Source organism: Simochromis diagramma, unplaced genomic scaffold, assembly GCF_900408965.1.
Source record: "Simochromis diagramma unplaced genomic scaffold, fSimDia1.1 OVJJ01000216.1, whole genome shotgun sequence".
NCBI lineage: Eukaryota > Metazoa > Chordata > Actinopteri > Cichliformes > Cichlidae > Simochromis > Simochromis diagramma.
In genome coordinates, this window is record NW_024386883.1 from 1,318,245 (window position 1) to 1,342,638 (window position 24,394).

General features: G+C 44.1%; 1 protein-coding gene across 1 annotated transcript; it reads right to left on the reverse strand.

The window, feature by feature from the left end:
* Positions 1-12,083: 12,083 nt before the first annotated feature.
* adamts15a (ADAM metallopeptidase with thrombospondin type 1 motif, 15a) lies at positions 12,084-24,236 on the reverse strand. The gene is made up of 8 exons (XM_040032871.1): positions 23,091-24,236; positions 18,220-18,352; positions 17,925-18,092; positions 15,881-16,164; positions 15,603-15,780; positions 15,331-15,503; positions 14,487-14,662; positions 12,084-14,341 (listed from the first exon to the last, which is right to left on the reverse strand). The coding sequence occupies exons 1-8, from the start codon at positions 24,018-24,020 to the stop codon at positions 13,549-13,551; spliced, it is 2,835 nt and encodes a 944-aa protein (XP_039888805.1). The 5' UTR covers positions 24,021-24,236; the 3' UTR covers positions 12,084-13,548.
* Between the last annotated feature and the right edge of the window lie 158 nt (positions 24,237-24,394).

Genomic DNA, 24,394 nt, shown 5'->3' on the forward strand with positions numbered 1-24,394 from the left:
TACTGGCTCACAGTATATTTTTGAATAGCTTAAGTTCCAATAAGGAGCTCATTCTGAGAGCCGCTGGCTAAATTTTAATGCAGTATAAACAAGTGTGGTAGTTTTGCCTTGGCATTATATCCCACCATTATCAGGTCTCCAAACAGGCTTTCAGCTCTTTCATAATAAAAGTCTTTGCGTGCATGGACTAAATTGTTCCCTCTGGAGTGATTTTAATTGTGAAATACTAATAAAATATGATAATAACACTCCTAATAATTATACTCTTCCTGTTTTTTATTGTGTGCTTTAGACAAATTTTCCTGGTAGATTCCATAACTTGTGGCAAACAAAAAAACTGCTTACTGTCTTATTAATAATATTAAAGAAGAAGCTTCCATTTATTTTTATCTCAAACATATTTTGGTGTATGATTTCTATATTTTTATTGGACAAATTCTGTGAACATTTATCACATTTGGTATAAAATGTGTGAATTGTGTAAACTGACCCTAAATGTCGAGTTCAAAAAGTGATCATTATTCTTCTTCAGTGTGTTGAGATTTTAGTAAACATTAGGTTCTGGCCAAAGAAATGTCCTCAAAGAGCCGTTCACACATAGGCGTGCCGAGCTAACAAGGTCACACTGAGGTCACGGGTTTAACTCCTTACAGATCTCCAGAATACTCCCGTGTATGTTACCTTCTTACCTTTCCTATTTATCAGCGTGCGTGTTTCCCCACAAGCAAGGTCAAAGGTGAACGTATAGCAGCAGGTGACCAAAACATCCTTGTAAGGCAAGGAGCTCAACAGCAGTGTTGCAATAACAGTGGATTATCAGACTAAGCTCGTGTTGTGCACAAAACCTTCCGGAAATGTCTCTACAAGTTTGAGAACACAAATCATACCGTTAGCTACAAGGCATCCAACTAACTGATCTCCAGCTGGAGCATTTATCCTATGGTATGGTTAAAGAATTGAAAAAAACATGGAAGGAAAATATGCTTTCACATCTGGGTCAATATTTGACTATTTAGCTGTGTCCCAAAACGTCGGCTGCATCTTCCGGAGGCCGCATTTGAAGGCCGATTACGTCACAGCCAGGCGACGAAGGCTGTCCCAATTTGTCGACTCCTTCAAATGCGGCCGCCAAATGCGTCCTTCATTTCCCCGAATTTGAAGGATGGGTCGGGTGTGGTCTTCATGGCCCACCATATCCCAGAATTCATAGCGTGGCCCAGCCAATTCCAGTTTCCAACAATGGCGGCTGCTGCTAAGTTTTAATATTACTCTTATTAATCTTTCTGGGTCACAAAATAAACTTTTAACATATATTCAGGCGAGAAAGTAGCCGTGTAAACTTCAAATATCTGCTTGGTTTATCAAGACATCGCATATTTGCCAAAGTGCTCCGACGTTTTCGGAGATGTCTGTTACCCACCCGCTCGGGGGGGTTCAATGGTCACTCGAACCGGCGAGAGCAGCGGACTCCCGGCTTCATCGTTTTCAGACACCCACTATCTTTCGCTACTCAGGTTAAACATGATATATAAGTCACTCAAATAACTTAAAATGTAATTTTTGGCTTTTTTCTGTTTTATTTGTTCTGGAGTAAATTGGTTTGGCTGAGATTGAAGTTATTAGATTATATTAGATTAAATAAAACTTTATTAATCCATCGGGTGGGTTCCTCCGGGATTTTCACACAGCTGAATAAACGTCAAACAGAAAACTGATTAAACAGAAGTGTGAGACAGTCGAGAATTTACGCCACTGTCCTGTTATATTTTAGATAGCAAGGAGCAGACGGCTGAGTTTATTAAACTCCACCGAGACAGCGGTGACACAAATCTGAAGGCTAGACTGTCCCATTTCACATCCTCGCACTTCTGGCCTTCCCAGTCTTCGAAGGACCCGGCCCACGTAGACCATGAAGGATCCGAAGGATGCAGCCTACGTTTTGGGACACAGCTTTTGTCTATTATCTGGAACTTTTATGCAAAGTAGCCTAGGTGTGCTGATTCACAGACACTTCCTCCAGCTCTTTCCTGAAGGCTCTCAAAGAATATGACATATCTTCACTGCAAGTACTGGTTTCCAACCACTGGGACCCTATAGAGGTAAACCGATGGTATTCTTTTTAAATGAGGCACGGTGGCTCATTGGTTAGTGCTGTCACTTCACAGCAACAAGGTTTGAACCTGCAGCCCAGTTGGGGTTTTTCCTGTGTGAACATTGCATTTCCTGTACCTGTGTGGGTTCTCTACACTCACCTAAATCTTCACCACGGCAGAGTTTTAGGGCATCCAAATCACTGCAAACACGTCCTCGATCCACCTGTGAGCCCACTGATCCTGTCTGCCATCACTCATGGACAAGAACCCTTTTCTACAAAGCACATGCAGAGGGGATATTTCTGGCAGTTTTGCTAGCGTGGTCCATTGTACCACAGACAAGGAAGTAAAACGTGGTTCAATAACTGCATTTCAGAAAGCTAGCTTTAACTTTTTGGTGGGTGTGTAGTTCAGATTTAGTTCAGCGGGGCAGCAAAGATTGAATGATATTTTCACATAACTACTTTGACAGTGAGTTTTGGCTAATGATGCTGCACCCACATCATCAACATGACTGTCACAAACGTGGCATGCAGTTTAACTCAGCCACACTTAGCTGAATCATTCGAATAGTTTTCCATGAGCAGAGGTCAGCTGTGGCTCTGTCATCACTATTGTTTGCACACTGATCCGCTTTCTGCTGCAGTCAGCAGACCTCCTCAGAGATGAGCATTAATGAGGCTCGTTGGGCCTTTCCTTGTACCCATTCACATTCAATGTGTACATTCAGATTGTGTACAAAGCACTTCTCTGAGGCTTCTTTAAAAATGCTTGTGGTGTGCTATCCATCTGACTCAGCACTTGCCGCAAAAACAAAAAAATATGCTGCTGATCAGACAAAAGACGCCACATAAAAAAAAGCCAATGGGCTCTTCACCCTAATTACTTACAGAGACACTGAGCCCTTTACCAGTTTACATTTTTTTCACAGATCGTGGGTTAACCCTTCTTTGGTGAATTACAAAAAGAAAACAAAGGAACATAAAGTAACAGCTAGTAAAGTTAGTGGCTCAGCATCAAGGTCTTGCAGCAGTGGCGACTGAAGCAGAAATAATTGTTTGCAGAAATAAAACAAAGTATCTTAGCAGGAACTGGTAAACTTGGCAAATATAATATTTGTATACCAAGTAATAGCAACATCAGAGAGAAGGAACACAAGAAGCTCGAGAAATACTAAGGGCAGAGAGAGGAGCTCGACATGTGGAGGGTGAAGGCAACAGTGGTCCCGATACTTTTTGAGAACTTGGAACAGTGATCCCTAAACTGGGCACGTGACTCCAGCAGATTCCAGGAAGAAGATCTCTGTAGAGGACCTGAACTTGAAGGGTGAAGACGGCACACATGGGTGAGTGGGAATTTAGAGATAGATAGATAGATAGATAGTAGGGGTGCAACGATACTCGTATCGATATTGAACCGTTCGATACAGTGCTTTCGGTTTGGTACGCATATGTATCGAACAATACAAAATTTTTAATTTATTTTATCAACTTTCCTTCTGACAATGCTGTCTGTGTTGAGCGCTTAGTGGATCTGCGCTCGACAGTGCAGCCTAGGCGGAGTAGTCGAACGCAGACTCACTGAGTGCAGGGCAAGCTAGCGAGACAGAAGTTAAGCTCTCCTTGCAACATGGCAAATTGAACCTCCCCCACCCTCATTCAGACCTGGCGTTTGGAACTATTTTGGTTTTCATGTGACGTATGACCCTGAAGGTAAGCGCGTCATGGACTAAAGTAAAACAGTATAGTGGATGTGCCATGCAATGCTCAATTACATGGGTGGGAACTAGTGTGTTAGCGCAGTTAGCTCGTTAACGTGTTGGCTGTCCAGCCCCACGTAGGGGGCGATCCGCAGTAGCTCGTTAACGTCATTTCAATGAGATTAACGCTGACAGCACTAGTGGGAACACAACGAATATGACTGCACATTTACTCCGACATCATCCTAGTGCAAAGACAAGTGGAAGCAGACAAAAACAACAAGCACGCATGCTACAAACTTTACAGAGTCATTTAGACAGCCGTTAGCACATGATTCTCCTTACGGGGACCTGATATGTTTAATATGCTGCTGAGAATATAGCCCAGAAGAAGCGTATAGTATAGCTTTTAGTTTGGAAAGAGCCATTTCTCTGTAATAAACTCTCTTTTCCAAAGATGAGTGATTCCTCAATCAGATACAGGGCTCGCAAAATCGCTAGCCCGACGTCCCGGGGCTAGCGATTTTTCCAGTCGGGCTACCAAAATCTATCTCTGCCCTGCCCGTCGGCCTATCGTAGGAAGGAAAAATATATGTCAATGCTTTTGCATTCTTTCGGAAATGTAGCTGGGTAATTATGTCATTGGCATCGGTGAGCCACTGTCAATATGTGACATATTGAAATCGCGTTTGAATTTGCGCTTGTTTTTTGCTTTCGCTTTGCAATCACGCGAACTGTGTATAGAGAGCGACAGCACTGATTGGTGAGTGATGATAATTTGCGCACCAATTCCTCTGACATCGTCTTATCAATCGTTAGCTTACTATGCAAACATGACAAGTGAAATCTCCCGCAGCAAGCTTAAACATGTGAGAGGTTGATCGCGCAGAGAATCGCTGAGCGTTATGTGAGTGCGTGTGTAAAAGCAGCAGGATTTATATTTCAGTTCTGCTGAGCCAAATAAGACAGGTCAGGGTGAAGAAGTGACAGCCAAAGAAAAGCTTACCACAAAACGGAAAAGTTATGACAAATCAGACTATAAGTCAAAAAGAAAGTGCAGCTTTATGGTTTCATGGACAAAAGAATTTCTGTGGCTGCAATATGACGAGCTAAATAACCAGGGCTGCACATAAGTGGTCCGCAGGTGCGCATTCGCTGTCAAAATAAAAAACGCACACAAGATAAGAAGTTGCAACACGTGTTTGCGTACATAAGATTTTCTGGAGGAGGACAGACATTTGTTTAGAACTCTTAAAGATGTCGAAGAAGCTCCTTTAAGCAATTACTGTGATGTTCCTCCACCTCCAAAGAAATGTCAGGAGTCCGAACCACAAAAGAAGCGCGTATTCTCGGAAAAGTGGTTGCAGGAGGTGCGCTGGCTTCAAACAAATGATGAACGCACAGAGATGTGGTGCGGAATGTGCCGTGAAAATCCCACTCTAGCGGACAAAGACACTGCCTTTTATATGGACGCAAACGCGCGTTGCAACTTTTTATCTGGTGCGCATCTTTTATTTTGACAGCGAATGCGCACATGCGGACCACTTATGTGCACCCGTGTAAATAACATAATGTTCTGCCGGGTGTGTTGTTGGTTTTCCCTCGATTTCTGAGTCGACAAGCGCCTTTGTTACTGGGACCAGTCATTTTAAGAAAGGCCCCCATTAGAACCCATGAGAAATGCAAGAAATGCATTATTGCTCAGTCTGCAATATCTTTCCCAGAACAAACACCAATTGCAAATAACATACTAAAAATAAACCTGAAAATCAGTTTAGAACAGCATACTATGTTGCAAAGAGTGAACTACCACTGGCAAAATTTAGCAGTCTTTGCAAACTTCAAAAAGCAAATGGCCTAGATCTTGGTTCCACTTGTCTCTTGTCAGCGGTGTGTGTGGAGGCGTGGAAGAGATGACCCAAACGCTGGACTCACGGTGCAGAAATGAAGAGGATTTATTGGAGGGTGAAAGAATAAAGCAGGAACGATGGAGTAGCTGGCTGGTTGGCTGAAAGACTGGAAGAATGGCTGACTAACTAACTGAACATACTGGCGGAGAGACACATTACCATCAGACGTACATCAATGACACGACAGAGAACTGGTGAAACCGAGGAACTTAAATACACAGGTTGAATGATGACAATGATTGGAAACAGGTGAGTACAGGACTGAACATAATTTAACTAATGACACGGGAGACAAGCTGACACGGGAAAAACCAGGAAGTGAGAACATTAATGTGGCGAACTAAACTGAACATGAACAAACTGAAATCACCTGGTCAACGACCCAGGAACCCTGACAGTACCCCCCCCCCTTCAAAGGCCGGCACCCGACGGCTGAAAGAAAGAAAAACCAGGGCGGGCGGAGGGGGCCCAGGACGGAGGGACGGAGTCCAAACAGAAACAGTTCAGGTGGGCGGCCACGCGGCCAGTGGCCGAGCCCATACAGTTCAGGCGGGCGGCCACGCGGCCGGCAGAGATGCTGAAGTCGATCCGGTGGGCGGCCGCGGCGGTCGAGACGAGACAGTTCAGGGGGCCGACCGTGCGGACGGCAACGGCGGCGACGTGGACACAGTTCGGGAGGCCGACCGTGCGGAAGGCAACGGCGGCCACTCAGGCGAAGGCGGTCCGGAGGCCAACGGTGGCCACTCAGGCGAAGGCGGTCCGGAGGCCGGCCGTGCGGAAGGCAACGGCGGCCACTCAGGCGAAGACGGTCCGGGGGCCGACCACGCCGGCGACGAGGAGAAGGCGGCCGAGGAGCAGCTGTAGGACCAGGCGAAGCAGAAGCCGAAGCCGAGTCTGAGGCCGGACCAGGCGAAGCAGAGGCAGAGGCCGGACCAGGCGAGGCAGAAGCAGGTGGTGGCTGGACGGGCTCCTCGGGCCCTCCAGCTGACGAGGCATGAGGCTGGTGCGGTTCTCCTGAACCCCCAGCTGACGAGGAAGGTTGCTGGACGGGCTCCTCGGGCCCTCCAGCTGACGAGGCATGAGGCCGGACGGGCTCCTCGGGCCCTCCAGTGAAAACGGTCTCAGAACCAGTGGGCGCTGGAGCCCCTGGCACACACAGGACAGAACCAGCAGGTGCGGGGACCTCTGGCAGGGGAGCGGCCGGGCCAGCGGGTGCGGAGACCCCTGGCTGAGAAGCAAGGTGGCTCACAGCAGGCTCTGGGTGCTGTGGCTGCAGGTCTGGGAACCGAACAGGATGGTGGACAGGCGACTGGGAACCGAACAGGATGGTGGACAGGCGACTGGGAACCGAACAGGATGGTGGACAGGCGACTGGGAACCGAACAGGATGGTGGACAGGCGACTGGGAAACAGGAGGTGACTGGGGGACAGGAGCAGACTGGACTACAGGAGGTGACTGGGGGACAGGAGGAGACTGGACTACAGGAGGTGACTGGGGGACAGGAGGAGACTGGAGGACAGGAGGAGACTGGAGGACAGGAGCAGACTGAGCTACAGGAGGTGACTGGAGGACAGGAGCAGACTGAGCTACAGGAGGAGACTGGAGGACAGGAGCAGACTGAGCTACAGGAGGAGACTGGAGGACAGGAGCAGACTGAACTACAGGAGACTGGAGGACAGGAGCAGACTGAGCTACAGGTGAGAGGACAGATTGGACTGAGGAGACCAATGGAGAAACAGAGGTCGGTGAGGCTGATGGCTGAGCTAAAGAGTGAGCTAGTGAAGGGGACAACAGTGCAGCCTGGGCTAATAAAGCTGGTGCCTGAGCAGGGGACACCTCAGCTAGCCTAACCAGTGATACTGCGAGGGCGTGAAAAGCTGGATCAGGAGGTGGATGAAGGGGTGAAGTAGTAGGTGGACCGGTTAGCTCTTTCAAGCCTCCAGGGAGGTCAGGCTGGGTTCTGGCTGCCCTCAGCCTGGGCACTGGGACAGGCACAGAAGGTGGCTGGACACCAGTCACCCCCACCCGAGGAACAGAAGCGGGTGTGGAGGTAGACTGGGTCACAGCTGCCCTCGTCCTGGGAGCTGGCACAGGTTTGGGTGTAGGCTGACGGATAGGGGTGGAAATAACGACTGGGTGGGTGAATCTGCCAGGTTTTTCAGGGATTATGCTGGTCCTGCTGCCACCACTATTTACAGTCTTTGGGGGAGCGGAGCAGAACAAATCTTCCCAGTCCACAGAATCCTCCAGGAGGGAAACATCCCATGAATGAGAGATGGGTTTATTATTGGGTCTACGTGGAGAGTCAAATGAGGGTGGAAAACAGTCACTGGAACTCACCACCGGAGATTGCTGGAAATAGTCCATTTTATGGCGGCGTGTGCGCTGCTTTCTCCGGGAGGAGGAAGCGGACGGGGTACACGTCCGAGCCTCTGGCACGGGAGCCTCTGTTGAGCCGAGGTGGGAGGCGGAACCGCTGTGCCGTGGCGAGGTTGAAGGTCCGGTGAATGAGGCAGGTGATGTGTGAGCGAGGAGCGGACTCGCGAGAGAGGGAGCCGCCGAAGCGCGGCGCGAAACGCCCACTCTCTGCGGCAGATGCTGCGGTGCAGGTGAGGCAGCAAGTGGGAGAACGCGGTGTCTCCGAGGCCCGCCCAGAGCCAGGCGAGTACCCTCGAAGATGTGCTCTCGCCCCGCGAAGAGCCGCTGTTTCTCCTTAAGCTTCTCTGCCCAAATGGAGAGCGCTGCCTCCTGCCGCTCGAACAGATCTGAGTCCGCTGGGCCGGAAACGTGTCTTCGTGGCACGGGTCGTGTCATTCTGTCAGCGGTGTGTGTGGAGGCGTGGAAGAGATGACCCAAACGCTGGACTCACGGTGCAGAAATGAAGAGGATTTATTGGAGGGTGAAAGAATAAAGCAGGAACGATGGAGTAGCTGGCTGGTTGGCTGAAAGACTGGAAGAATGGCTGACTAACTAACTGAACATACTGGCGGAGAGACACATTACCATCAGACGTACATCAATGACACGACAGAGAACTGGTGAAACCGAGGAACTTAAATACACAGGTTGAATGATGACAATGATTGGAAACAGGTGAGTACAGGACTGAACATAATCTAACTAATGACACGGGAGACAAGCTGACACGGGAAAAACCAGGAAGTGAGAACATTAATGTGGCGAACTAAACTGAACATGAACAAACTGAAATCACTGGGTCAACGACCCAGGAACCCTGACATCTCTTACCCGTGACTTCAGTGGAAATTTCAAATTCAGGATCTGACACAGACTGATTCATGTCCTACACAGTTCTTACAAGTTCATAGAAATTTCTGTTCAATTAGAACCAAGTATTTGAGTTGATGATTGTAATTTTTATACAATGTTGTAATTTGTTTTTCAACAATTTTTTGATTAATGTTTTGTTTCCATTACAATATTATACATTAAAGTATAATATTGTAAAGGAAACAAAACGGGAAACAAAACATCAATCAAAAAATTGCTCTCTTTTTTATTCGGGCTACTTAAACTTATTTTGGGCTACCAAAAACTGAAGAGTCCCTGCCCGAAGGGCTACCAGGGATTTTGAAATTTTGCGAGCCCTGATATTTATAATTTTAATAAATGACGAATTAAAAAGGCATGAACATTTTTTTTGTATCGAAAAACACCGTGACACCAAAGTATCGAAACGAACCGAACCGTGAATTTTGTGTATCGTTGCACCCCTAATAGATAGATAGATAGATAGATAGATAGATAGATAGATAGCAACATGGTTCCTGGTCTAATCCCCCAGGTTTGCTGGTGCCCCTGCATGTCCAATTTGTATGTTTTCCCTGTGCCTGTGTGGCTTTTATCTATACTCCATCTATCCAAAGACATAATTGTTATTCTAAACTCTTGATTCTAAACTGGCCTCAGTGTATGGTTGTCTCAATGTGATGGTCTGGCACCTGTTCAGGTGTACTCGGCTTCTTGCAAAGAAGTGGGAGGTCCTTGCCCTCCCACAATCCCAAATCGAATAGGTGTTTAAAAAAAATTGATAGTTTTGAAAGTCTATGGTAACATTTACTTTAATGTAAAGCAATTAACACAATAAAGGTAAAGTAACTTAACTGCCTTATTTTGAAGTGTAGCCCATGTCTTTCCACGTCTTTCCAAAAATGTTGTTCTTTCCAAATTTCCTGATTTATCTCTTGTAGAGGTCTATCTATTAGCTTACTCAAATACAAGAAAACTGTATGTATACACTGTTACTTTTGTTTTCTCTTTTAGATCTGACCTTATACTATAACATATAACGGCAACTAACCCACAACTAAGTTGCACTATGTTAACTAGGGATGAGAGCCAAAACAAAAGCAAGTGGTCGTGTAAGGAGCAGTGGTTTGGACGCAACTTGTGAATGTAAGTCATGTGACAATATGCCCTTCATCTAATCACCTCAGAATTCCTGTTGTGGAAGTTTCTGTTCTTCCATAAAAGTGAACATCACGGAGTTTGTACCATATAAACTGCTTTAAAGACTGAGTCCATTAATCCACGGTGTTAAATTGTAATATAACACAGGCCTCACAAATTCTAAGATAGATTTTCCAAATAAAAAGCTTAATTTGGTAGAAACTTTTCCAACCAAACAGCCGTTTGATAAGGAGTCTGAATCAATTAAAGTCATGAAAACTCCAACTAGATATTACTATAAACCCAGGCAAGAGGCAGCTGGGGAGAGAAATAAATATTTCCATTGGCTCTCCGGCAGCCATTCCTCTATCTGTTCATATGTAGGTCAGACTTCTCTACTTTTTTTCTTTGACTTATCACTTCTTTCTCAGTAAGTCAAAAAAAAAGGAAAGAGGGGGGAAAAAACATCTGAATCAAGACCGCCCACAGACCTTTTTCTAGACTAGTCAGACAGCTAGCTATGCATAAGTCATCTTGCCAAAATCACACAATTCAAAATTTCCACCTCGCAACACAGCTGCATTCTTGGACCAGTCACAGAGAATGTGAACAGGTTCACATCAGTGCACGATCAGTGGAAAGTATTCATAGTTGCATGTCTGAAATGGTAAATGCAAAACAAATGCATGACAAAGTGGTTTATAGACTACACTGAAATGCTACATGGCCGCAAATACCTCATCTTTACAATTACTGCAGCTGCACACATAAGTGAATGGCTTTAATGAGAGATTTGAGCAAAAAGGAAGATGAGAATAAATGTAGGCTATTGTTCATTTTTTCTAGGCCACACTCCAGCTGCTTCTTCTCCTCAGTCTCTTTGAATGCTGACCTCAAAATATGTTTACCACTCTAAGTTTTGTCTCCATTCATTCACACTGACAGTGCTGTGAGGAACTAATTACAGCCAGTAATTTTCATTTGAGAATCTAAGTGCCAGTGATTAAAGCATTGATAGATTTTTTATAATGTGTGCATTGTAAATATCATGGCAGGTTTAAGAAAAGTCATCTATAAAAATACTTTGAACAGCAAGTGAAAACCTCAAGGGTATAAAAAAAAAAAAAAAAAGAGAATGAAGCCAAAAGAGAGTCAGTGCTCATAGACTCACATTTTGTGCTCAGATTTACCACAGATATAAAAACATTTACACTTTGGTACAAATAATAGTTTTAGTCTTTTCTAGCTAACAGCTGTATTCAGGTTGCTTTATAAGTCACTTATTTAAATTCTGTTATGGAATAAAGTTATCATTCAGGTATCATTCAGGGCTAGCTTTAAGGGCTAGGCTAGGCTGATAGCCTGCTATTAGGCTATCAGCCTAGCCTAGCCTAGCCTTTTGTGTGTATATATATATATATATATATATATACATATATATATATATATACTTTTTTTGTATATTTTTTGTATATTACCATCCATCTTCTGTGTGTCCAATTCAAGGTCACAGGAGCATATCTCAGCTGTTATACAGCAAGAGGCACGGTACATCCTGGACAAGCTAGGCTAACACAGAGACAGACAAACATTCACACCTACAGCCAATTTATTGTCACATGATCTCATCTCGTTTATGTCTTTGGACTGTGGGAGGAAGCCAGAAGCCGGCGCAGGGAGAACAGAACTCCACTCAGAGAGGCCCCTTGCAGCACTAGTTAACAGGTATCCTGGGCAATGCACCCACAGAGTCCGTGGAAGCACCTTTGTGACTAAGCTTACTAGCTTGCTTAGAAGCCAGAGGCAGTTGACTAATATTCACCTTCCCTAAAAATTAAAGCAAGATGACTTTGGCTATGTCCACCTTTTTACAGTCTATTGTGAAAAGCGGACGTCTTTCACCAACCGAATGAAGACTGATATTGACATTATATATCTACAGAGTTGAGAAAAGAAAAACAAAGCATCAGTTACAACGGTAATGACTTTATTTTTGGAATAAATACACTAGTGTCAAAGACCATTACAAATGCCTGTGTAAAAAAAAAAAGATTTTTTTAAAAAAGAGTATTTACATTATTTTTTGCACAGAGCTGAATAAATGTATACATAGTATACAGTACAGCCTGTGTAAGTCATTGGTTTCTTTTGCTGTACAAAGTGCAAAAGCGGATTTAAAAACAAACAAAAAAACAGCCAACTAACATGAGACTTACCCTGTAGTCGGATGTTGGACTGGTGAATGTGACCCCTTCAAATAAAACAGAACATAATGGATTACAGGATTCCGAGTCTGTCGACAGAACAGCTTGGCTCAGGCTGTGAGGCCATAAGAAGATGGGGATCCAGGAAAACACATTCTGTCTGTGATTGTGTTATTGTTTTATTGATAATAAATTAGCTGTGCTAACTGTGCCAGACGAGCATGACTTAACAGGCTTCACGACTGGCTGAACACTATGAACTACGAATAATGTTGCTGAGGTCAAATGAAGGAAGTGATCACGAGAGAGAGGATCTCAATGCAGTCTGTGTGTATTTGCGTGTTTATAGTATCTGGCTAGGCCGCTATCTTAGGTCAGTGTTTCCTGGCCTGTGTTGTTTAGTCAGTGTGACTTCATATTCAACCTTAAATTGAAACACGATGTGTACAATGAAGGTGATCTCTGTTCATGTTTTGAAGAAATCCTGGCTACATGATAATCGTGTGTTTTGCATCTTTAACTCCTAAAACGTCGCAGTAATAGCAGTCTTGATCCACTGCAGGAGTTAACTACCAAACTGTAAATGAGTGGTGGTAGGAATAAACAGTGCCACATAAGTATTCACACAGCAATGAAAATGATATCAGTTTCATTTCAGAATCAGTTGGAAGATTTTAAAATTCCTTGTGATTCAAAAAAAAAAAAAAAAAAGATGGCCGATAAAACATGCGTGAGATATTTTGAAACTATGTTTTAGTCAAACTGTTATTCATATATGTCACTCTTGGTATAGTTGCTATTTGAAAAATGAATGGAGTCGTTTTGTAAACTACCCACAGCTTTCACTAATTTGCAGCCTGCACAGTTAAAGTATTATGACATGAAATGGGTTCCAGACTCAAAAGGTAAACTAGATTGATTTGCAAATGGACATTCTGTATCTGCTGACAGTACAAGGAATTCAACTAAATTTTATTTGACCTTCATTATCTTGTATTGCCATAAAATTTACTCCTGAATAATGCTTAAACAAAGTGGCAGTGAAAGATATCTTTCAGCATTCATCTTCCAGGTTTGAGTGTTGATATTCTTCCAAGCAGGTGTCCATCATCCTCTAACAGCCCAAGTGGAAAAATCCATGTCTGACAGATAGAAAAGATACTTGCAGATGGAATCAATTCACCCTTTTAAAACAGAAAAAAACACTTGTGTCGCTTATAGGTTTAAGTTACTAGCAAGGCGTCATGTTACAGAAGTCCAGCTCCTGTGGTTTACGAACGCCAGTGCAGTGATCTCTTGTGAGAAGATGCCCAGTTTGGCTTTGGCAGTGCAGTGGTCGTCTCTTGAAGCCCTTCCCGCAGGTTCTGGAGCACGGTGACCACTGGCCAATATACCACTCAGGACATGGCCCTTCACAAACCCTGGTGGCTGGAGGTCTGTGCGAAGAGTCACAGTTCCACCCTGGCTTCCCGTCTGGTTTCAAACACTGCACCATCCTCCTCTGGATCCCACGGCCGCAGGAAACGGAGCAATCATCCCAGCCTGTGGTAACCCACTTGTCCAGAACGGGCTCCTCCTTTTTGTAAGACATCTTTAGGGTATCTGTGTCTTTCTCCTTGACACTATCTTCATCCAGGACACTGTTTTGAGAGTTTACCCTCTCATTCTTCTTCAGAGTCTTGTCTTCCTTGACCTGACGGGCGAGGTAGAAGGAGTAGCGGATGCGAGGAGGTGTCAACTTGCCTGCACAAAGGACCTCCACCGTCAGGGCTTCTCCCAAGGGCTTCATGGCCTGTATGGTCTCGGAGAGGCCGACTGTGCCACTGTAGCGCAGCAAGCTTCCCTTTACAAAGATGTCCTTCTCGCCAGCTGACACTATGTAGTTCCCATTGAGCAGGTAATGGCCGTCACTGTTCTTCACGGCCAAGTAGTTATCATCACTGACCATTCCCTTGTAGCCTCGCTGGCGGATGTCTATATTGGCTGCACCCACTGGCAACATGACAACAAAGTTGTAGCCATGCCTGCAAGCCAAAACATTTTAGAGTCAGTGGGGGCTTGTAATAATGGAGCGAAAATGATAAAGTTATGTTGAAGTGAGTGGGGGAAAAAGAATGACCTAAGCAACGCTTTGTAGAGCCCGTCCCATGATGACATAGTGATACTCACACAGGCTTTGTGAAGAGTCCAGACACTTTCTTGCAGCCCTTGTTGTCACCTCCACAGATTCCACACTTATCAAACTTTTTAGTGGAGCCAATTTTGCTGTCACAGCCGGTCTTAATGCACTTCCCCTGGACACACACTCCCGTGGAATCTGGTGAACATGGAGTCCCATCAACAACCTTGGATGTAAAAACACACGAAGCGTTAGCTTCTGCATTCACATTGAAAAACTGTTACAAATGAGTTCACTTGTTCCTTTTATACTGGGACAATAAACTATTTGTTATATCAGGTAAACTACCTAAATGACTTCGTAAGCGTACACAGAATGTCATAGTATAGTGCATGTTTTGAGATCAGCCCTATTTCCAGTGTGTATGCAAATGTGATATAGAAAAAGTGTGCAAGGTTTTTTCATCCTTAACTATTAGCTTCAGCGCATTTTTTTAAACTAAATTCTACATAAAGCCTGCTGCCAGCAAACTTTTAAAGCTGTGAGTCAGTGGTTAAAACATCCAACTGACCTGTGCTGAGCTGATCTACGTGTCCCCTGAGTTCTCCCTATCTGCTCCTTCTCAGCTGATTTGATGGACTGAAGTGCGAACTCTGTCTCACTGCTGCAAAAGCTCACTCTACGCCCTGCTATCTGAAAAAGATAAACTGTCCTCCTCCTCCTCTTCTTCATTCTTTCCCCTGCTCTGTTCAGAGACCAGAGGCAGCTGGATGACATATATTCTCTTTGCTATCGCTGCCTCTAAAAATAAAAGGATTTTAAGTGCTAATGTATTTTGACTTTTGACTGATCGTCAATCAGATTTTCTGTCTCTCGAGTGCACCTTATTCTTACCTTTGATTCCAGGACGTTGAAGTAGCCCGTACCATTAGCCCTGCAGATGAGTTTGCACCTGTCACTGAGGGACACTCCAGAGTACTTGGGTATCCACACCACTGAGTGGCTGATACGGTTACTGCTGAATCTCTGGCCGCTACTCTCACACTGCTCTTCGCGGTATGTCTTACCTACACAGAGAAGGAAGGACGACATACAAGGTGAGAGGTGGGATTGCTCTAGCATAAATACGTAACTGGATATACTTGTCTGTGTTGAGAGATTTGTACCTGTGTCAGGGCAGCTGTTCAGGTTGCAAGAGCGGTATTTGACCCGAACTCCTTGGCAGTATTTACCCCCATTTGATGGAACTGGGTTGTTACACTCTCTTTTTGACAGCTGGACACCACCACCACATGTGCGTGAACAGGTACTGAACAGTCCCCACTTGCCCCAGCGGCCGTCCACCTGAAAATAAGAATGCATAAATAAAAATGCAAATAAATACTATTATTATTCATATCCTCATAAAGGTATGTCCTGACAGAAAGAACTGCTTGAATCTTACCTTCAAGTTGTGAAACTGCTTGTCAGTGCAGACCCCTCGGTCGCAGACCTGTCCGTCCCCACACTGAGTGCCATCTGCCCAGGGAAAGTGCCGAGTCATACACACTAAATGTCCGCTGGACTTTCCAGTGCACCACAAACGACTGCATGGCGGCTGCATGAAGGGACAAGGCTTAGAGCCTTCACCGAAGGCGAGCTCACACTGGCGTTCGAGCTTGTAGGATGATCCTGGCAGCGTGTCAGGTAGGACTAGCGGTTTCTGAGGCTGGTCGAGCAAACAATCACCTAAGAAGAGGGAGATTCAATAAGCCACACAACGACGCAGTATGACCTTCTTCTTCTGTGGAGACTTTATGACACACAGGTATAAAAGATGCAACCAAAATACACAAATGCACAAAAAACACAATGAAAAACAATGTGTTTATGCGTATTCTCAAATATTTATATGGTCCTCTTCATTAAATGTGTGCTTTTTCGGCATGTTGTGTTGTGGTGGGTGGGATTGTGGGTGGGCACAGGAAGCAGTCATTGGCCTTGTGATTTGGCCTTTGATGCAGTATATGCAATGTATGCCACACACACAGAAACATGCATGAGCACACCACACACAGTCATCCCCACCCCAGTCCCTTCCTCAAACTCCCCCTAAAAACCCACAAGCCTCTCCTCTTATTTTCCATCCCAGCCTTGTTGCATGACTTGCAGTTAGACTAGAATATTGATTAAAAGGATATGAAGCTAGATAGTGCTGCAAAAGTCAAAGGCATCAAAAGCTACAAATACATACCTTTCTGGGAACAGACTAATATTAGGAAGAGTTTGGCAAGTAGGTGCAAAATGGAATCACGAAAGGCCAACATGAGTGGATGAAAAAGGTTTCCAGGAGAAGTTTTTTTTATCCCTCAGAAACATGCAGAACTTCGCACTCTTATGGGGAATTTTCACATACAAACACATTAATCTGCGCTTGGAAAAACTGGGTTCCCCCACTTGAACTGTTTAGTATGCCATTCATGTTGTGGTGAATTCGCAGCACATTATAAGCGAACTGCAGTGCGGTGGTAACAGTCCCACAGATGTAGCAGAAAAACACACTGATTATCAGATAAGGCAATGCTGTACAAACAAATCACTCTACGCCAAATAAGCTCAACCTCATCTCTTCCTTCCTAGTCTCTCTCCATAGAGCAATCATGGAAACAATAGCTGGTGGTGTGTGTGTGTGTGTTTAAACAGGTTACAAATAGGTCTGGACACAGCGCTGAATGAAAATTACCACAAGCATGTGGCAACATGCTTTTTCCACCCCACTGCTTTTTGAAGTTTAGATTTATGACAGATGGCCAGGAGAAACCAGGTTACGATGCTGTCACAGAAATCACTCCCTGATATTCCTCTAAACTAGTACTTTTGTCCACAGATTATTTCCAAAATGAATAGAGAGAAGCAACAAACAAAAAATGTCTATTTGGAGTAAACCTGCATGGGAAACATTGTGCAGATACACTTAGTGGTCCAAACCGCTGTGGTGACTCTCCCCAGACAAAAAGGCCTGTAATTTGGGACAGATGTGGGGGCAGTTTTAAAATAAAAGTTTAGAATTGCTCCAAGGCCAAGTGCTGTGGTCTGTCCTGTTTGGCAAACAATCTGCATCCAAATGAATGAATTTCTTCTTGGCTATTGCAAGCCTGTTTTTTTAAGAGAGGTTTGGCAGATGTGAGAAATCAAGCATAGGTGGATATTGAAATGAATCCATTCTCTCGCTTGCATTTATCCAAAAAATGATTTCAGTAATGTTTGGAATCAGGGCTTGCTCTTCAAAAACAAAAGCATGGTTGTCATTTGAACAAAACACAGCTGTGAACAGACAGCACCGTGTGACCAACACAGTGAGGACAATGCCTTGCTATATGTTTGTAAGTCATTACTGCTTCAAGATTGTTTACAACTATCTATCCAACTCTGGCTTTCGACCTTTTCAAGCATGCTATGAGGCTGCTTTCAGGCTGGAAACACTGAGGTCAGAGGTCAAGAGTACTCACCATGCCCACCGTCCAGAAATTCAGTGATGATTGCGGCACTGCAGGGGGACCAGGGGCTGGTACGGTTGATCTGAATAAGTGTGGGTGACATCATGTGGTTCTCCTGCATTTTTCCGAACAGGTTCTCACAGGATCTCACATTGTCATGTGGCATGTTGAACACATGCCCTGTGGAGAGGGAGTGAGATCTCAGATGTCTTTCATGAGTGCACAGACTGTGATTATGCATATACACTTTCAGGGACACTGAGATATTAATGTGGACTGAGTGAAGGATGACGTCGACGGAGCATACCGAGCTCATGAGCAGTGGTGAAAGCTGAAGGAAGGCCGTCGTCTTCGATTACAGAGCAGCTCCTCTTGGGGTCGCACATGGTGCCAACATCTGCCATGCCAAGTGTGTCACAGGTGGAGGCGCCGCAGAGGTCCTGGATGAAAAAAGACATTAGCATGATTACATCTGAAACAATGACAGCTAAAGGCAAAGTCAAACATGGGCTTGTATCCATCCTTCCTCTTAACCAAAGTCTGAATCACAATGGTGCTCAAGGCTAGCCAAGCTAAGTTTGTCTCTCTATGACACAGAGACACAAAGAGAGTTACAATATTTGTCTTCATTTATCGTTTTAGTCACTTCTGGGTAGTGGGTACTATTTATAAATTTACCGCTGACATATTAACACCCTTTTCATTGAGTTAAAAACTCATTAACATACTTTAGCTGCCTATTTTACAAAACAAGGAGTAAGTGTTGTTTAAGGTCAACATATTTGTGTTTTTAGCTGCTTTTTTGGCAACTTTGTTCGGTACACTAGAAAAAAACATGATGCCCAAAATGCTGACCTTAACTAATTGAATTACATGTAGTTTTTCCATGTGATTTTGCTACATAAGTAAAATGTAAAACATTTAATTTAATGGACTCTGATCAAATGGAAGCACATTTTTCGTAATGATTAATTATTTCAATAGGTAAACTTTTTATTTTATATATTTCAGTTTCATTTTATTCAAAATTATTGCTTCATGATTGTAATTGTGTCACTTGTTATTGGTCTTTGATGTGTGATACTGAGAAACAAAATGGGCTGCAGCGGATTAACGGTAAATCAAAGTGGTAACAACTGTGTGCCAAACATTTAAACAGCACAGCGGCCTAAGACTCTCCACTTTGTTTTGATAATGGCATTTGATGTATTTTTAATAATAATGGATTGGATTTATATAGCGCTTTTCAAGGCACCCAAAGCGCTTTACAAGATAACATAAAATCCAGTTGTAGCTAAATTAGACAATGATTTCTGTCGATGATCACAGAATGGCTCCCACTGAGTTATTTGCAGTGTTATGGGAAAGTGTGACAAAGCTAAATAAAGGTTATTCACACAAGATGGCTCAAGAGTTGGCAGTTTGTCTTGTAATCGGAAGGTTGCCGGTTTGAGTCCCGGCTCCAATAGCCTTGGTCGTTGTGTCCTTGGGCAAGACACTTCACCTGTTGCCTACTGGTGGTGGTCAGAGGAGAGGGTCTGGTGGTGCCAGTGTCCGGCAGCCTCGCCTCTGTCAGTGCGCCCCAGGGCAGCTGTGGCTACAATGTAGCTTGCCATCACCAGTGTGTGAATGGGTGAATGACTGAAAGTAGTGTAAAGCGCTTTGGGGTCCATAGGGACTAAGTAAAGCGCTATACAAATACAGGCCATTTACCAAGACATTTATTTTCAAGTGATCAGCGTGACCTCAGACAGTTTGGGTTATGAATCTGTTATTGGTCTGCATTTTTCTTTCTCAGAGATTGGAGTTTGTTTGAAACTGGACTGCAGCTTATCCTCATTCTTGCCCTGTCTGGCTTTTTTGTGGTGATGTCACCTTGTTCCCAGACGTCGACAATTAATTTGTCTGAGTGCGATGCTATTAGGCCGGTTGAAATCATGTCCAGTTTATGAAAGTACAATTATTAAATTATCCTTTATGTTGTCTTGATGTCATCGCAGCAAGATCTTCGTTTAAGAAATTGGGAAATTATTCAGTCGTGTCAAGCACTGCTTTCCACCACCCAGTCTTTAAATCTTTTTAGTGGGAAACAGTGTTTAGAGCACACCTTCTCCTATGAGGTAATTTAAATAACCCCAACCATAACATTTCCATGCCAGAGCAGAGTTTCCAGATGACCTATTTCTCTACCACAGGTTTTAAAATCCAGTCTTAGCGAGTATGCATTTGGAGCTGAACCTCCTAATCACAGGACAACTTCGGCAGTAACCGCTGCAAAGAACCACCCATCTGCCTGTTCCCTAAACAGCACTGTCCCTACATACCCCAAAACACAGAAAACCAGTGGTGGTCAGCTATTACAGATAAAACACCAGCTGAGTCTCCTGCAGCCCCTGCAATCCTCAGCCGTGCTTAATGTAACCATTAAACACGGGGCCAAGTGAAGACCTCGAGTGCTATGACAAATCATTCCTAGAATAAACCACAAAACCACAATTGTACACCAGTGCAAATTTAATCCAGATGTCCTCATGTGCTTGGAGGACATCTGAAAGTTTGGGCCATTTCAGTAAAAAAAAATAGAAGAACTGCAAGATGAACAGGGGAGAAGAAACACCCAAGTCAATGAGTTTGTTGTTTGCTATGACCTACTTCCCACATCTGTCATCTGTCTTTGCAATTTTGGTGTTCCTGCGAATTAACAAAAAAGAATAGAAAAACAATACTTACCTCAGCGGACTAAAATTCCCATTTTGTTTTGTGTACAGATTTTATTGCTTTTAAATCCTGTCCAGCCTGTTACCTGTTTGTGCTTTGGAAACAATATTCAAAAAGCTTTGAAAAAGGTGCATCTCAGAGTTTTATAGGTCTGATGCAGTATCCTGGATCGAGTTTATGACATCTGGACATTCTTTGGTGAGCTCTTTTCTTTCTCAGCCCATTATCTATCATGTAAGAAAAGGCTGTGAGCTAAAGTACAGTCACCTCCTCTCTCCCCGGGGGAACTTGCATTCTAGCAGATTTATGGTCAGATTTTATCTTTTGGCTGCTCTCCTACAATAAACATTCTGTGCAACTTAGCGCACTTTGCGGCATTCTTTGCACAAAAATCACGCTGACTATACTGTTTCGGGACAACCGCAGTTGCCTCCGGACAACACAGAGTTGGTCTTCATAAAACCTACAAAATTACACAATGGGCTGGTGTTAAGTGGAGAATGAATGGGCTTTGAAATATCTGTTAAAAACTGTAGTAAACAAAAGAAAATACAACTCACTAATTGGACAGATTTAAAGTCATTGTGTCATGATGTAGCAGAATTGTTAGCAGACATGTCAGCAGAATCCTTGAGTTTAAGAGGGGAGACGGTTTAGGCCTAAACTGAGAAGAAAATAAAAAAGGAAAAAATATATGTCAATCTAATTGCAGTGAACAAAGCCTGACAGGTTTAACTGCAATCTCATGATCAGTAAAGGCCTCTCATGCAGTACACCGGACCTTGAAATATTTAGAGCTTGTTAGGCACATGTTTGCAAACCCCACTATTTTATTTATTGCTTCAGGAAACAGTGATTGTGCTAATAGATTCAATATGAAACTGACTGTAAAAGGTCAGTGAAGGCCTGTATCCTCTAGATTCCTGGTGTTGAGCATGAGTTTGATTGGGTGGTACTGTAAAGAAAGTTTTATGCACCACAAGCCACTGTTTAGACTTTTCATTTGTACACTATGTTAGCATTCGCTCATAAACTCCATGTTTTGTTTTGTGTACACTTTATATGTGATATTACACCAGGAATCTGTTGTTCAACACACAATGGTTAGAGGTGAGATTTCTTTGTTCAACCTGCTGTGTTAAAAGGAGGCTTTTTTCTGAATCCCTGCACTTGTTACACCTCACTAAACCTTTGATTGCTTGATGCCTGTCTTTTTGCTTTATATAGTAAATTACATCCTTGTGACTCTCCAAGCTGACTTGGGTCGTGTCAAGTGGCTGCAGAGTTTATAACATCAGCTTTAAACTGATGTTTAAAGCTGAATGTTACATTCTTGTAACATTCTTGTTTTTGGAACACTTTTATGGAAAATGCTGAACATCTTAAGCCGTCGATATCTATTCAGCTAGGACATACTGTAAAAACTTGTGCAGAACCACCGTGGCAAAAGAAATGGAGGAGGAAGCATGTGACAGACTTAAGAATTGCCAGGGAAAGATGCAGTCCAGCTGCTGATGTGGAGGAGTTTGTTTCAACATAAAGCGAACAGGTGAGTCAAAAACATGCAGGCATGTAACTCTGACATCCACAAAGGACCCCACCGCCACCACCCTCAGTCCCTCCATCCCATCCCTTCAGGGGCCTGTTTAATGAGGAGCAGGCAGCTGCAGCAGAATGGGAACAGCTGAGAAAAATAACACATCCACACAGTACATCCCCAAGGGCACTGACGCTCATTATATTCAGTAAATTTGCAGGTATAACAAGCAATAGTTCACTTATCATTATGTGCTACTAAGGCTGACAGAATAGTACTATGTTACCATTGGCTCTTTTAACTCTGATAGCACAGGTTTTAAGACGACTTTGTGACTGCAAGCTAAAAACTTTCACTGTAACTAAATCAGTCGGGCTGACTTGTCAGCTTTATTGCAAGTTTTCACAGTGGTAATGGAAGCGCATACATCACACTGACCAATGAATGTGAGCAATGACTTCATCTCTGACCTTGTGTCATCTTGCAAATATTTGGGAGTGCAGGGAGAAGTCAGAGGTGGTTTGCAAGTCTATAAAACTGCCCTCTAAGGATCTATGACGAGCAATCAAGTCTGGTGCTCTGTTCAGCTCTGTGTGACCCAGCCTTGGTGTCAAAGCTGTGATGCTATTGGTGGACTGCCTGCATGCTCCCTGAGTTCACGAGAGGCGGAGAGTGTTTTCAGAGCAAATCAAAAACGCGTCAACTGGAGTTTTACTTATCACAAAGTTATAAGAGTACATTGCACATTTTCCTTCTCAAGATCAGAGGTTGCTTTACAGTATGTCACTCATTAAGGTGACACAATGCATGTGCGAAAAACAAACATTTACGTTTTCTGTGCGTAATTGCGCTTACAGTACATATCCCGCTCTGGTTTTACCCCAAACATGTGTAACATGAACGATACTAAAAGTTTTCTTTACCTGTCTGGTGAAAAGAATAGCTGTGTCCCAGTACTCGGGATGCTTGTCGTTGTTTTTGTTCATCTTTTTTTGCCAAGTGCAAAAGTTCCGCAGCGTCATGGCTGCGTTCCCGGACACCTTGGGTCCTTTGTCCTCCTCGGATATAATCATGATCTTCACAACTGTAATGCTGATGGAGTTGAGGATGCTGGGATGCTTGTACAGCTTCGCTGCCACTGCCATCAGTGTCAAGAGGTAGTGCTTTAAGTCATCTCCGTGGAATTTCGCCATGGACTCGTCCGCCACAACAAGCGTCTCCACGTATCTGGGGATTGAGGCGAACCTTTTGGCTCTCCCCATCCTCTTCAGCATCGTTTCTGTCACATTGCTGTGGTCCGCCAGTCGCTTGTATTTCTCCAAGGACTGCGCAGCCTGGAGGCTTATGTCGCTGTCCACTGCGCACCTGGAGGTAGAGCTGGGCTTCAGGTTGTTGCTGGCTCTGCGCCGGACGATGTGAGCGCTCTCTGCGCTTCTGGTGTCATTTTGTACCGGGCTGATAAAATATTCCCAGCCGTGGAAGCCAAATGCACCTTGCACACCTTTGCAGAGACTGAGAGCGGCATAAGAATACTGATCAGCGTTCACATATCCAGAATAAAAACACCGGGTCAGGTCAGTGGTGACATCGGTATCGGAGAGCCACAGTGCGCCCTGGTTAGAGATGGAAGGGGCAATGAAATTAGAGTCTCGCTGTAAATCGATCACTAATTCCTGCTTGAAAGCTTTAATCTTTAGGACATATTTTCTATTAAGGAAATCCACGTCGTTATCAGAATCCGTCCTTTCATCACTATTCATTCTAATCGGGAAGCAAAGTTCACTCTCCATGCAACGAGCGAGCTTTAAGAGTGAGACCACAAAGTAAAGGAGAAAAGTTGATCTGATAAACATGACGATGTTTGCATTAATCAAAGATTGCAATGACCAACGGGGGGGGAAAAGAAAGAAAATCAGAATGATGAAGAATCTACAAGCTCAGTGGCGGCGGCGAGAGGATCGGGATGAAGAGCATAATCCAAAGCGCTAAAACAGTGCAGGTCGTACAAGTCCACTCAGAGAAAACTCCTCCTGGTCATTCTCCACGTGTGTACTCAGTCGACTGCTGCCTTGTGTGGAGCTTATGCATTTGGTCATGTGTAAAAATATGGAAACACAACCTTTCTTTGCTGGGGGGAAGTCTTTCGAGGCGCTCATTGGATGAGCTTCAGCCTTTTCTTCTTCTTCTTCTTCTTCTTCTTCTTTCTTTTCTTTGCCGCCTCTTAAAA